This window comes from Rhinolophus sinicus, linkage group LG05, assembly GCF_036562045.2.
Source record: "Rhinolophus sinicus isolate RSC01 linkage group LG05, ASM3656204v1, whole genome shotgun sequence".
Taxonomy (NCBI): Eukaryota; Metazoa; Chordata; class Mammalia; order Chiroptera; family Rhinolophidae; genus Rhinolophus; species Rhinolophus sinicus.
Window position 1 is genome coordinate 32,080,314 of NC_133755.1, and position 16,287 is coordinate 32,096,600.

At 34.4% G+C, this 16,287-nt stretch overlaps 1 protein-coding gene across 1 annotated transcript; it reads left to right on the forward strand.

Annotated features, from left to right (window-relative positions):
- The first annotated feature begins 84 nt into the window (after nt 1-84).
- CRIPT (CXXC repeat containing interactor of PDZ3 domain) lies at nt 85-9,817 on the forward strand. The gene is made up of 5 exons (XM_019748592.2): nt 85-225; nt 2,211-2,276; nt 3,035-3,089; nt 6,271-6,374; nt 6,683-9,817. Exons 1-5 carry the CDS (start codon nt 210-212, stop codon nt 6,745-6,747), a joined length of 306 nt encoding a protein of 101 aa, XP_019604151.1. The 5' UTR covers nt 85-209; the 3' UTR covers nt 6,748-9,817.
- The last annotated feature ends 6,470 nt before the right edge of the window (nt 9,818-16,287 follow it).

Genomic DNA, 16,287 nt, shown 5'->3' on the forward strand with positions numbered 1-16,287 from the left:
GTGGAGGGGCGGGCAAAGGAAGCAGCCCCGCCTTCCCGCTGCTGTTTATTCCTCCCTCGCCTTTCCAGGTGTATGATAGGCGGGGCGGAGGGAGGAGGGACCGGAAGTGGGTTTTCGTAACCCGGAAGAGGGATCTTTCCCTGGCTATAATATTGACGTTTTCAAGCTGCTGCTGCTTTTGCGGCTAAGAAGAGAACAGTCGCGGAAGGATGGTGTGCGAAAAATGTGAGTTAAGGGGCCGCTTCTGCGGGAGCGGGAAAAGGGAAGAACAACCTAACTGAAGTTCCCCAGAAACTTTGCCCTTTCTTTGTTTTTCTTTCGGCTTCAGGTCTCTGGTTATAGCTTCTGTCCGTCTCCCCTACCCTCTGACGATTCCTGCCCCTTCCCAACGACCATATAGCCCTATATGTTGTGCGTTCGGGGTGGTTTTAGTTTTGGCACCTATTTGTCCATTTCTGTTGCTTTCCTCCTACCCCGGATTTCATCCCCTACAGCTTCTTAACGGGCTCCCTCGCCTCACAGACCTTCACGGTTGGAATGGATCTTAGTCACTTCTACATCTGCCATATTTCAGCAAATAAAAATATCGACGCCCACTTAAATTTCAATTTGAGGTAAAGAACGGATAATGTTTAGTATATCCCATGCAGTATTCGAGACTTGGTTGTTTGCTGCTCCAAAGCACTTTACTTTTAGGACAGTCTTTCCAGAAAAAGGATTCGTTGTTTGTCTGAAATTTAAATTTAATTATGCATCCTGTATTTTATCCAACAACCCTAAGTCGATCTCCCATCCAATTACTTAAGCGCTCTTTTCTTGAGGCGTGGTGGTGGGAGATTCGCAACACCTTCCAAGTAGTGTGTGTAGATTTCACTGGCTTTTAGAAAAGTCTTTCCTCCCTATAGTTGCCATCAATGATTCTAATGCCAACCCGTGAGATTTATAAAAGATACCTTATGATTTTTTTTTTTTTTATCTTGCAAACTGTTTGTTTTAAAACAGCTGTCATATACCCAAGTCTCTTTTTCCTCAGGCTAGACATCCCCGGCTCCTCTGTGGCATGTTTCAAGTCCTCGTATCCTGATTACTTTCTAACATGATCCATTTCATTTATATACCCCCAGTAGATAAAACTTTGAACACAGACACCCATGAGTTTGAATCACAGATCTTTCGTTAGGTAAAAGAATGAACACGGACGAGTTACTTTCATAAATTCTCATTGCGGAGAATAGTTTGTGGTTTCTATATTTGGAGCCTGGCATTCAGCACCACCCTCCACAATAAGGCCTCAGCTTATCTTTCCAGTTTCATTTTCACTGACCCTTATCCTCTTCCCACTTTGGCCAAACCAAACTATGTTGCATGCCCATGTCTACCTTTAGCTTTCCATGCTTTTCTTCAGGACGTGTTCTTCTATTAGTTTGTCTCCATCATCTTTCCTCCTCTTTCGTCACAGTCTGATTGTGACGTATCCTCTCTGTTGCCTTTCCCACAAAGTTTTCCTGATTTTCCTAGCCAAGGTTATTTCTTTTCCATGGAATTTTTCCTAGTACATTAGCTCTCAATATATTTTAGTTCTCAATGCTTACACTGTTTGTTTTGTAGCTTATATTTAGTTGAATGGTTCTTAACTTTTTTTTTTCTTGGTTCTCTTAACCCTTTGAGGATCTGTTGAAAACTGTAAGTTCTGACCAAAATCTATTCAAAAAGGGATATACAAAAGGTTTGTGTACAATTTCATCTAGTTCACGTATCTCCTAAGGTCCACCGGTGAAACCCAGTTACTGTTAGAGAAATCAGCAAGCTCCTTGAAATTTAGAACTGTAACTCATTGGGTTTTTCTTTTGTATTTTGTACAATAGTTTATACATAGTATAAATGCTTTATAGATGCTTTGTAACTATTTATGGAATGAATATACTTAACAGATACGTTTACCTGATTTGTTCAAAGTATACATGTACAGAGGAAGCTTATTATAAACCATACGATTATACTACAGATTTTACTAAGAGTCAGTCAGTTTTCCATTGCCCACAGTTAATATCTGAAGTCTCAGGTCACTGGCCCCGACTCCAGCATTAGCGTTAACAGGCTCCTACTGTTAATGTGACTGTTAATGCTATTGTGAACTTGAGGTACAATGTAGTGTATTTATTAGATAGTAAAGACTAATTCCCCTTCTTTTTAATATCTTGTTATAACAGGTGAAAAGAAACTTGGTACTGTTATCACTCCAGATACATGGAAAGATGGTGCAAGGAATACCACAGGTATTTTTCCTTTTTGAACACAGTTGAATCAGAAACTTCCTGTGAATAATGTTTTAACTTTTACATTACTTGTAAAATGAAATGTTATGGGTACAAAATATTTCATCTATTAAATATTAAAGAATACTGGATACTGGATCCCCCAGCAATTTAATATCTTATTCTATTTAGTTCTCTCAGTTACATGTCAGAGTTCCTAATTTGGTAGGCATATGATGACATAATAATTAAATAATTTTCAAGCAATGAGTATATCATAGTAATGGATTTGATTCAGCTTATATAATTATAGTTGGTGTTTAATTCCCCCTTTCCTCACCTGATTTTTATATTCTTAAACAAATCATTTAAATGTTTTCCCCTTCCTAATCATTAAATACAGTGAAAATGTCAAATGGAAGGAAAATAAATACTTCCACTGTATTTAAGGTCTATGGCACCAAAGTGTGGCTTCTAGGTTTTATATACATACATTAAACGTAGACCTATTCCTGAAGTCTTGCTTTGAGTCTGAGAAATAAAATGATTCTGTTATCCAATTTTTTTTGGCTTTTCTTTTTGTTTTCCTAATAAATGTTTTAAGTAGTGTCTTAAGAACCTGGATATTAAATGAAGATTTTTGAAAATATTGATATAGGCCAGTCTATTAGTAGGATGTCAAAATGAACTTTTAAACTCATTGTTAAATGTTATATGTATATTTTATATGTGAAATGTGTAGACATGACTCACTGAAATACATGTATATTTTGATATAGAAAGTGGTGGAAGAAAGCTGAATGAAAATAAAGCTTTGACCTCAAAAAAAGCAAGGTAGGTATAGGAGCATCTGTAGAGCAGTAATATATAAAATTACCACTCTTTTTAATATTACACGTGCTGAAGTGAATTTGGTGTGCATCATTCTATTGTGATAAAACATAGAGTTAGATAGTTCCTGTCACGCAAAACCAAGCTGTCTGTTATAACCTGCTAGTTTCACCCTGTCCCTCCTCACTATATCACTATATGAAGTTATTAGTGCCACTTTCTTTTTATAATTTCACCAGAAACATGACTTTTTTTTTCTAGTTCTTAATTATCCTGCAAATGAGAGGCTGCACAAAAATGTGAAAAGAGTTTAAGTTCTAGAGTCAGACCTCAATTTGAATACAGACTCTGTCACTGTCTATCTGTGTGACCTTACACAAGTTAAATCAGTTTTCTTAACTTTTCTGAACTTTACTTTTTCATCTGAGAATGGGGATAAAAATGTCTCCCACCTTAAAAACAATTCTTGACACTATGCTTTATTATATCCAGTCTTAAAAATCCCATGAACCCTTCCAGTTTCCATCCCATTTCCTTGCTTCCCTTTATAGCAGAAGTTTTCAAAAGCCTTATTAGATACTTTCAGTGTCCTTAAATTTCATTCTCTCCTGCAGCCACTCCAGTCAGGCCTTCCTCCCCACCACACTTTTGAAACTACTCTTGTCAGGGTCACACGTTACCTTTAAAATGATGGCCTTTTGGCTCGGGGACACCGTGCTCTTCTTTCCTCCCAACTTATTGGCTATTTTTTCTTAATCAAGTGCCTCTACACTCAATCCTAGACTTTCATAAATTTATAATTTTTCCTCAAGTGACTTTAGTACAATGGCTTTAAGTTCAAACTGTCCATTAATGACTCCCAAGTGTGTATCTTCAGTTCTGACTTATCCTTTGAGCTCCAGACATGTCTCCAGCTGCCCACTTGATTTAGCCAATTGGATGTCTTAACAGGCAACTTCTTTTTCCTTCAGTCTTCTAATCTTGTCTTATCATTGCACCACTGTCCAATCCAGTTGTGTAAGCCTGAAAGCTAGAATTGCTCACCGGTTGCCTCCTTTCCCTCACTTCCCATACCCACCAGCAAGTTCTTTGGCATTGCCACCAAAATATAACCTGAATCCACCTGCTTCTGTCCGTCTCACTGCTATTATCATATTCCAAACCACTGTCGTTTCCTACTTGGATACCTTAATAACTGTCTGTCTCCCTGCTTCCTCTCTAGTTCCCTACAGTTAAGTCTTAAAGTAACCAGAGTGGTCCTTTAAAGGGCATGTAAGCCTTTGCTCAAAACCCGCCATTGGTTTTCTTTTTGTACTGAATAAAATCCAAGCTCCCTACTATGTATGTTCTTACAAGGTCCTCCATGATTGTCCCCTCCTGCTTCCTATTGTACCAACTTCTGCATCAGATATGCCAAGCCCGCTCCCACTGAAAGAGGTCTGTGTTTGCTTCTCTCTCCTACAGCTCACCCCTCAGAGCTTAAATAGCTGGCTCCTTGTGACTTTGGTCTCAACTGAAATGTCACCTCCTCAGAGAGTGTCCCTAACTGGCATCTAAACTAATGTCTTCCCTCCTTCCCCTCATGTTTGCCATAGTATCCTGTTTGAATTTTATCTACACTGTATATTACTATCTGAAAAGCATGTTTGTTTCATTACTTATTGCCCATCTCCTCTCACTAGAACGTCAGCTTGATGAGGGCAGACACTTTGACTGCCAAGTTCATCTTTAGTATTTAGAACAGTAATAGGCACATAGTAGACACTCAGTATATATTTGCTGAACGAATAAATAAATACCTGTTTCATGACTTCATCCCAAGGATTAGAAATAATAAAAGTAAAACTTTTACTGTATACAGTACCTGGCACGTAAAATAGCACAATAGACTTAATCTTTTAAGTGACAAGTAGTGTCACACTATATTGTTGACAGACTTAATGAGCTCTTCTATGACCATTCAGTTATTACTAAGTTATTTTTATAGATTGTAAAATTTTACATACTTCTAGTTCCTTTATGTTCCCAAACTTACTCTGATATTAAAAAGTAACTATTAGTTTTGATTCTCTAAATATCTCACTTTGGAAATTTTTACTACTGTATTGTGTTGTAGCTAAGATACCATCATTTATAGGGTGCATCATTGGTTTAAGAAAGAAAAAGCTCTGCCAATTAATTTTAAGATTTCAGAGATAATAAAATATACATCTTAGAATGATAAAATACGGTTTTAAGAAAAACTAATCTCCAGACATACAGGTCCAAACAAATTGAGCTTATTGAAAAGAAGAATAGTGCCTGTCTTCTCTTGTGGGGAGTAAAGTGACGTTCTTTTGAGTTTGGGAAAATTAACCTTTGAATGTGAACTATTGTACTGTACCCCAAGAGAAGAAACAGTCTTGCTATTCAGTATATGAGTATTGTTAGAAAAAGTTATTGCCAATTTAGGGGGAGGTATTTCCTCTGAAGTTATTTTGCACTTCAATCACTATAAGGTGGCATTTTTGTATAGTAGGAACCCTTTTATCTGAAGATATTGGATCACTTAATTGAAGATGTCAGTTAAATTAGACTATCATTAAAAATACACATACCTTATTTTAAAGCACATAATTGTACATGAATTCATCAACCACTTGATTTTGACATAAGGCTGTTTGAGTTCTACATTTTTCTCCCACAAATCATAACCAGAATATATATTTCCAATATCTTTAAAGTGGAGCATGAACTAACAGTAGCAAAGTACCAAATCCTCCCGCTATGATTTTTTCCCCAATTTTTAACAGTTGTCTTATCCATACTTAAAACAATCGAAGTTTTAATGATTCACACTTACATAGTCATCCTAAAGCGTTCACTTGGTTTTTCATAGAATCAATCACTGTTTCTGCACTCATATTTCATCAGTTTTCATAGCATTTAATTTTATCACACAAATAGATTGCCAAATACAGCTAATATAAACAGGTTTGGGGTTAAGTACAAATGACTCTTTATAAGCATACAACTTACATGGAAGGGGCAGAGGTGTGTAGGCATTTTAGAGAGTAGCCATCTGGAAGAGTTATAGAGTTTGACGGGATAAAGAGCATGGATTAATCTCATTTATTGCTTAAGTGAGGTTATTTAAGAGTGTTGCCATTATACATTTTTCTTTCTTTTAAAAAAAAATCTCTAGATTCGATCCATATGGAAAGAATAAATTTTCCACTTGCAGAATTTGTAAAAGTTCTGTGCACCAACCCGGTTCTCATTACTGCCAGGGCTGTGCCTACAAAAAGGGTAAGTTTAATACCATTTTTCTGTTCATATCAAACCTGTTTCATTTAGTACTGATTTGGATAATAGAGAAAAAGGAGTAGCCTTTCGTAAATCCTATTGTAGTAAAATTCTCTTTTTTCCTAAGGCAAAATAGAACTTGTTCATTATTAAAAGGTTTTTTTTCTCTTTTCTGATGCTGTTAAATTATGTTTTTAGCTTCAGTATTGCTTTATATTAACCAAACTGTTAGTATTAGATATTTGATTGGTATTATTAGTTTGTATTATGATTTGGTTGCTCACATGTTTTTGTTTGTTTGTTTGTTTTAGGCATCTGTGCAATGTGTGGGAAAAAGGTTTTGGATACCAAGAACTACAAACAAACGTCTGTCTAGATGTATTGATGAAGTTTCTGGCTTTCTGTATCATTTTGCTTTTTGCTTTAAATTTTCAAGGTGTATCATAGTTGTTCAAGTTACAAAATAACATGTTTTAAGACAAATTAAGTTTAAACCAGGGAAGTTGATTGGTATTCATTCTTTGCTCTCAAGAAGTTCTAAATAGCAACAATGTAACTAAGGCTCCTGTATTTTCTTTATAAGCATCTTACTGAACTGGAATTAAGTGGCAAATTTAACAACAACAAAAAATTTCCCAGTTCTATATGCACTTTTTATTTAACATTATTCATATAATTCTTCTCCCTCGCCTTTATTTATAGATATTGCAAAAGTGAGAAGGAAACTATTGATATTTGCTCAGAACTTGGCATCCAGACTTATAATTCTACCTTCATTCTCTTGTGGGTTGCATAGTTCTTAGAATCAGTAGTCCCTTAATTAATTGCAGCTTCACAGAGTATTTAAATATCTGAGACCATTATTGCTGAATGGTTCCTTAGTAATTAGCCAAGACCCAAATCAAACACAAGTTGTATTTATGGTTTTTAAAACTTTGTTCTTGAAGCCAAAGTGCTAATACCTTTCATCTGAGAACAAGAACACAAGGGACACCCCATATATGTCCAAATAAATGCACTGGATTTCAGAAAAATATGTCATACACATTACCTTGAATTCATACTGTCATAAAAGCCTGGAGAACAGTGTTCATCCATGATGATGTATAATGAAAATGAGTCACCACTCTTTGGGAAAGTTTTTTTGAAGCAGAAATCAAACTTCTTGTATTCCCCCCCGCCCCCCAAAAGAAATAAATAGAACAAAACGAACATTTTGATATATATATGTATACATATATATATGTATACTTATATGTATGTATGTATATATGTACATATATATATATATATATATTTTTTAGGTTTCAAAGAAAGATTTTTTTCTTGTGCTGCCTTCATTGGAAATCTGCAGCCTACTAGGGGAGACCAAAAAAGCATTCCCTGCTACCAAGTACAGTATGTATAAATACTTATCACTATAAAATGTGTAGAATAGGTAACATGATGCTATACATAGTATAGATATTGCTTTTTTATATTAAAGTTATTATGGAAAGTAAAGTTTTAACTGTTTATAAGGTTGTTTAAATAGTGTTTCTAGGATACGTTATTCATATTCTGAAAGCACAAGAAGAATGTAAAATACAATAAATAACAATAGCTGTGAAGACAGGAAGTATCTTTTCATGCTTTAGTCACTTTGGGGATTTTCAGTTAAAATTACCACAAGGGACTCATAATAGGACCCACTTAGAGAGTGGCCCAGATCCGTTAAAAGTTGGGTTGGTCGACTTAGGGAAAGGTGCATTTCTTAGGTATTAACTGGGATCTGGTCTTCCGCAACTCACATTTCATATTCCTACCTTGAGGAGCCTCCTTCCATAAGTGATCCAGTGGCCAGACTCAGTTTCTCCTATGAAGAATTTTGTTCATATTAAATCACAGAACAGAATATAAGTATTATAAATACTCATATTGTTGAAGTAATAATATGACTTCCATACATTGACGTTACTAGATGAGAAGTCAAATCCCAAAACAAAACATGAATTTAAAATATTTTTTTAAAAGTCATAAAAACAGAAACTGTAACATTAAATAAGATGACACAATTAGGGCCAAACATAGTTTTCATCAAAGTAAATGAAAAAGTGATGAAATAAGGTATTTTTTTAAATCTCAGACCGTATCTAAATATATACAGAGGGTGCCAAAAAAATGCATACACATTTTAAGAAAGGAAAAATACTTAAAATTGTAATACTCAATATATACCGATAATAAAAGTTGAATACAAGTCATGTGTATACTTGTTTTTGGCACCTCCAGTATATTAGAAACAACTTAAGTACCAATAGAACACTTCTTCAATACATTTATTCATTTGAATATGTAGCCATCAAGATGATATAAGAATTATATATGTGCAGAAGTTTGGGTATACATATAGGAAACATCTGAAAGCTATTAGTGTTGTTTTTTCTGAGCAGTGGAACTCAGGGTTGGGAAAAGAGAGACTTAACCCTTTACAGCCTCATGCCAATCACCTAATACTTTTTAGTCCTAGTTCCCTTACCTAGGGGAGCAGGAGAGTACTACTAATTTTAGTATCCTAGAAATAGACAATTACATGCACATGTATGTATTTGTTTTGAGAATTTTAAATAGAAAAAATACATATATTCTGCACTTTGACTTCTTTTTTAATGTTTCTCATATCTGCTTTACCATTTTCGATCTCTTGTTATATGTTTTTTCCTTGACCCTTTTGAGAGTACATTGCAGACATTATACCCTTTACCATTCAGTACAACAGATGTGCATACTGAGTACAGTTATCAAATTCAGGAATTTATTATAACATCGGTAACAGTGTTTCATCTATAGTCCCTATTTCAATTTCATTTGTTCAATTGGTTTTTTTTGGGTTTTTTTCAGTTACAGGATCTAGTCCAAGATCATGTTACTTTATCATGACTCTAATCTGGGATAGTTCTTTAGACTCTCTTTGTCATTTGTAGTATTGCTGTATTTGAAGAGTATAGGACAGAAAAAGTATAAAACATCCCTCAGTGTGGGTTTTCCAATGTTTCCTTATGGTTAAATTCAGGTTATGCAGTGTGGGCTGAAATATTCTGATGCATCCTCCAGTGTCATATCCAGACTCATAGAACTTCCCTTTGCCCCTTATTGGTGATACTCACTTTGGTTGCTTCGGTAAGATGTTGCCAGTTTTCCACTGCACAGTTATTGTTTTTCCTTTGCAATTAGTGGTTAATTTGTGAAGAGAGATTTTTGAGACCATTTGATACTCTAGTCATCAAATCCGCCCCTCCTAGATTAGCATCCTTTGATGAGTCTTATCTGAAAAAAATTTTACTGTGATGTTTACAAAATTGTTATTTTCTAACTACATTATTCTTTGTGTATTAATTAGTTGTCATTCTACTCTAAGGAACAGGTTTCCCTTTATCAATATAGAATAAATGCCTTTTTTCTGACCATTTGTATGTTAGCTGCAGATATGATGCCTCTTTACCTCAAATAATTAAGCTTAAGTGTGTATTTCCTAAGAACAAGGATATTTTATAATATAACCATAGTACAATTATCAAAACGAGAAAATTAACATTAATGCAATACTATAATCTTTTCTATATTTTACTAGTTGTTCCAATAATGGCCTTTGTCAAAAAACAAAACAAAACAAAAAAAACTGGGCCAGGATCCAATCCAGGATAACATATTGCATTTACCTCTTGTGTCTCTATAGTCTCCTTTAATCTAGAACAATTCTTCAATCTGTCAAACATGTCAAACTCATGAACGATATAGTCCAGTTATTATATAGAATGCCCCTTAGTCTGAGTTTTTCTGATGTTTTTTCACAATTAGATTGAGCTTATACATCTTGACCTGAATGTCATAGAAGTGATGTGTATTTTTCAGTGCATCATATGCTGTCGGTTGTCCCATTTCAAGGTGTTAATTTTGATTACTTGTTTTACGTGGCATCTGCTAGATTTCTCCATTATAAAGTGTTTTTTTTTCCTATTAAATTAAGCATTTCATGGGGAGATTCTTTGAGACTATTGTTTCTCAGCAAACTTTCACACTAATCCAGTGATGTTTCTTGGTTGAATTAATACTCTGATGGTTGCCAAATGGTGGTTTTACAATTCTATCATTCCTTCTACATTTATTAGTTGGCATTCTATTGTAAGAAAATACTTTCTTTCTTCTCACTTATATTAGTATGAACTAATGGATTCCTTTTTTATTCAGTCTGTTACTTTCATGTTTTGATGTCAAATTGTCCTAGATTTGGCCAGTGGGAGACCTTTCAAGCTGTCTCTTGGGTCTTTTTGACATGTTCTTACCATTTTTTTGAAAAATACTTCCCAGCACAAGTGTTCCAAGTTTATCTCCCCCCCACCCCCACCCCAGCTCTGGAATCAGCCATTTCTCCAAAGATCCTTTGTTTTTTTTAGTGGAGAATAGTGTTTAGAAACTAAGATCTGGGCCTGTTGGGTTGTCATTGCCTCTAGGCCTCAACAGAAAGATCTAGAAAACATATGTATTAAACATCACAGGTTTTATCGATAACTCCAATTCCATTCAAACCCCACAGGGTTCTTCCTTGCCTTTCTCCATTCCGTATTTGTATCTTCTACAGTGGGAATGCTAGCTCCCAACAATATATTACTCATTTTTTATATTGGTCATGCATTTTGTAATTAAAAATAATTTTAAGTTTTTTAAAAAATTTAGGTAAGCCAAGCCCACAGGGGAATTACACATGTGAGTGTCATTCATCAGTCTGTTATTACCAAAAAAAAAACCTTGGAAACTTCTGTACGTAAGCTGCCTCGCAGGTAAATTTGACAAATGAACAAATGGTACTAAATACTTTTTTCAGTTCAGCTAACATTTATTGGATCTATACTTTCTTTTCATACCTAGTCAGACTGCTGTTATTGGTTCTAAAATGTTTTCTTTTAAGCAGGAAATTGATAACCCATCAAATTAATGTAAAATTATAAAAGTAAGGTGTGACAATAGGAACAAAGAAAATATATTGAAAAAATAGTGACTAAAGAGAAGCTGGTTCAAAAGCAATACTAGCAAAACAAAAAACTAGGAACTAGACTAAGGTGGTACTAGGAGAATGGAAATGAAAGGATAGATATGGAAAGACCTGGTAAAAGAAGATTCCACAGGATTTGTTGACTAAATGTAGGGGGAATGAGGTTAGTCATAGTGGGTCTCATTTAGGTGTGGTAATAGAAGCTTTCTCCACCAGATGGCAATGGTGTTCTTTCTTGGTTTTTAATTTTTCGTCATACTAAAAGATTTAGTTTTAGCAACTTAAAGATCAAATAAATGGACTTAAGTTTCCAACAAAATTGTGAACAAGATAGCCAGGGAAACTTAACCATATAACAATAAAAATCCTGGAAAATATTTACATACATACATACATGCGAGGTCTGACGATTAAGTTTGTGAACTTGTTGGAGCGATGCTAACCTTTTTTGTTATCAGAAGGATTATTCATTATGAATTTGTACCAACTAGACAAACAGTTAACCAAGTTTACTATTTGGAAGTGCTGAAAAGGCTGCGTGAAAAACTTAGACGACCTGAACTTTTTGCCAACAATTCATGGCTCTTGCATTGTGACAATGCACCAGTTCACACAGCACTGTCTGAGGGAGTTTTGAGCCAGTGAACAAGTAAGTGTATTGGAACACCCTCCCTTCTCACCTGATCTGGCCACAAATGACTTCTTTCTTTACCCGAAGATAAAGGAAATATTGAAAGGAAGACATTTTAATGACATTCAGGACATCAAGAGTAATACAATGACAGCTCTGATGGCCATTCCAGAAAAAGAGTTCAAAATTGCTTTGAAGGGTGGACTAGGTGCTGGCATAGGTGCATAGCTTCTCATGGGGATTTTTTCGAAGGTGACTAGTGATACTCAGCAGTGAGGTATGTAGCACTTTTTCTAGGATGGGTTCACAAACAATTGTCTGACCTCGTATGCATATAAGTATACAAAATTTATATGTATGTGTGTAATTTTAAATATGCACATGATTGCACTGGCAAGAAAGTAATGATGATCCTCGGAGGCCAGAAATAAAGGAGAAGTACAAATTCAAAAGGTAAACTAACACCAAAGCCAGTGCTTGCCTTAAGGAATATCTGCCAATCTCCCAGGATCTAAAACCTAAGCTTTAAAGGGCATCACATACATGGAAGACAAACCCTTGGGCTTGAGCAAGATGGGAAGATTAGATCAGAGACGTGTGCATGAAGTATAGAGCCCTGCAAGGCAACAATTTCAGTCGGTTTACTAGACTACCCCCACATATGCACAAAGATAGTGGGGATACTTTTGTGTCTTGGCCTTAGCTCTGGGAAAACCAGGGAGAAAAAAAATCTCACCAGAGACTGCAGCACAAAAATCCAGAAATCAAAAATTGAAATCGAAATTGAAACATGAAAGAGGAAAAATGGTCTGACATTACCACCCAATGTTCCAGAACAGATATATTTAAATTTTTTTCATTATTGTTCTTTTAAAAAACAGAAAAATGAAATAGACATTTTTAGGCAAGCAAATGAGTTTACAACTAACATCCTCACTAGAGGACATTCCAAAAGGCACACGGAAGGAAATGAGCTCAAAAGAAAGATATAAAATGTGAGAAAGAATAGTGAGTCCCAGAAAATGGTAAATACACCTATAATTGTAGAAAAACATTGATTATATAAAATGATAATATCACATTTGTGGAGTAAATAACTAAAATACTAGAAAATAATAGAATATAGTTTGGTTGATTAGAGTAACTATTCAAAAAGTAAAAGATAATGACAAACTTTGAACTTGGTCAAGTTAAAAATATATATTAAAATTTCTTAAATGACTAAAGAATAAAATAAAGTGCATAATTTCCAAACCAGAAGTATGTGGAATGAGGGAAAAAATACCAATGTAAAAGAAGTCAAGAAAGGAGAGGAAAGGAAAAGAAAGAGAAAAGAAAATAAGATGGAGGAAATGCAAATATGTCTCTAATAACAATTAATGTGAATATACTAAAATTTCCAGTTAAAGCAGACAATATTATCACATTGATTTTTTTTTTTAAGTTCCAGCTAAATGTATGCTAAATGTGAGTTTATAGTAAAAGGATGGGCAAGTATATCAGGCAAATACTAACAGTTGATATGGCTATATTAATATAGAGAAAATAAGGCAAGAAAGCATAACTAGAAGAAAAAACATTATTACACAGTGATAATAGGCTGAACTTTCCAGAAGATTAAAAAAAAAAAAACCTCAACTTTTATCCTCCTAGTAATGTACTTCAAAATACATAAAGCAAAAATGACAAACTACTGTAGTGGAAGATTTTACACACTTCTTACAGTAGTTGGGAAAACAGCTGAAAGATAAAAGTTCAGTAAGATTTGAACAATATAATTAATGAGCTTGATCTAATAGACATATAAAATATCCCAATAACTGAGTAATACACATTCTTCTTAAGCTTGCAAGGAACATTTACAAAAAGTAGCCATGTATTAAGCCATGACAGGTCTCAACAATTTTCAGAAATTTGCTATCAGAAAAACCAATTTCTAACCATAATACAATTAGCTTAGAAATCAATAGCAGAAAGGTAATTTTTAAAAACCATATATTTGGAAATTTAAAACACTATATAACCAATGAATCAAAAAATCATAGCGGAATTAGACGATACTTAAGATCAAACAATAACGAAAATATTTTATCAAAACTTGTGGGATACAGCTAAATTTAGAATATTGTGGAATTTAGAAGGAAATATATAGCTTTAAATGCTTATGCTGTATAAGAAAAGTCTGACAATGAGCTAGGAATTGAACTTAAGTTAGAAAACAAGTCCAAAGACAGGAAAAAGGAATTAATAAAAATAAAATCATAAATGAATTACATAAAACAAAGATAAAATAGAAGAAATAGAGCTCAACAGAACAAAAAATGCTTTGTAAAGACTAGTAAAATTCTAAAACTTGTAGCAAGACTGATAAAAAGGAACAGTCAATTTTAGGAATAAATAAATGTAATTACAGATGCAGCACAGGTTTTTTTAAAAAAGAATGTTTTCAAGAATCTTATTCCAATGTTTGAAAAATATTAGGTGAAACACTTTCATATAAAAATAATAGGGATTGAAACTGACTCAAGAATAAATTAAAAATCTGAAAGGACCTATAATCATTAAAGAAATTTTATAAGAAGTTAAAGAAACCATAAATTTTATCAGGCGTTAAACCAGAATGAGATAGTTTTATAGGTGAGTTATATAAAAATTCTAATAACAGGTGATTCCAAACTTAAACTTTTCAAGCAATAGAAAAAAATGGGAATACTCCCCAACTCACCTATAAGGCTAGTATAACCTTGTTGCCCAAACCAGGCAAATACTGTAAAGGAAAATTATGGGGCATTATCAATCAGGACCAGAGATGGAAATATTTGAAAATGAATCCAGCAATGCACAACAGTTAATACGTATTTTGTGACAAATGTGGATTAATCTCTAGAATACAAGATTGGCCAACATTAGAAAAACCTATTAATACCCACGTTAACAAATTAATGAAAAAGCTATTTTTGATAAAATCCAATAACCAATCATAATGAAAACTGTAAGTAGACTAGAACAGAAATTTCTTAACCTAGTAAAGGGTAACATCAAAAAGCCCACAGCAAATTCATATCAAGTGTTAAATGCATTGCCTTTAAAATCAGTAATGATAAGAATGCCTACTCTCCCACTTCTATGCAACATACTGGAGACCCTAACAAGACAAAGGGTGAAGAAATATAGAGACCAGAAGGAAGAAACAGAACTGTCATTATTTGTGGTATTCCAGTACTTTGTGGATTCCAAAAGAATCCACAGCAAATTATTAGGATGAATAAACTTAGTTTATCCAATTTACCACAAAGGACACCATTGCACAAAAGTAAAATGCATTTCTACATAGCAGCCAAAACAGAAAATGTAATTAAAAAATACACTGTATGTAACAGCAACCAAAAATATAATAAATATAATAGAAGATGTCCAAGTCATTTATGTAGAAAGTTATAAAATTTTATCAAACAAGATAGAACTCAACAAGCTGTAAAATTTATATGGAGGAGCAAAGGGCCAAAAGGCACTTTTAAAGAATAACAAGTTGGAGGGACTTGCGGTACCAAGTATAGAAGTTTATTACAAAAATGAAGTCTGAAGACAGTATGGTACCTAACAAAGACAGACAGAGTCCAGGAGTAGACGAGTACATCCATAGAAAGGTGGTATATGACACAGGTGGCATTATAAATCAGTGGGGAAATTCTTCAGTAAATTCAAACTGGATCCCTACACACAAAAGTCAAATCCATGACTTAAATGTGAAAGGCAGTCCTCCTGTGCCTGCTGTTCAATATCAGAAAGCAATTATCTAAATGTCTAATTTTCTAATTTAGAGCAGAAAGGTAAATGTCCCCAGTAATCCATCATAGTCATAAGTGAAAGTCAAGTATAGTTTTTTGGAGTTTTCCTCTTCCTACACTCTATTTTCTTCACATTGCTTTTCTCTGTCTAGTTCTCTATCTTCCTTGTTAGAAGTTTTCCTCATATGTCTGGTCAGGTTTTGTTTGTTTGTTTGTTTGTTTGTTTGTTTTCTGCTTATTCTTAACAGAGTGGGAAGAGTATTGGAAACCTGCCTGTGTTGGTGGGCAGGTTGACCATGAGTTTCATGTCAGGCAGCTTGTGAGCAGTGACACTACGGACATTTTGGACTGGATAATTGTTGTGGAGCCTTTCCTGTGCATCGTAGGATATTTAGCAGCGTCCCTGGCCTCTACTCACTAGATGCCAGTACCACTCCTCTGAGGTTTGTGACGTCTCCAGACATTGCC

What these genes read in the sequence shown, in the direction of transcription:
- CRIPT (XM_019748592.2), top strand. An exon ending in TGGTGCAAGGAATACCACAG is followed by an intron (nt 2,277 to 3,034) that starts GTATTTTTCCTT and finishes ATTTTGATATAG; the next exon opens with AAAGTGGTGGAAGAAAGCTG. An exon ending in TTGACCTCAAAAAAAGCAAG is followed by an intron (nt 3,090 to 6,270) that starts GTAGGTATAGGA and finishes AAAAATCTCTAG; the next exon opens with ATTCGATCCATATGGAAAGA.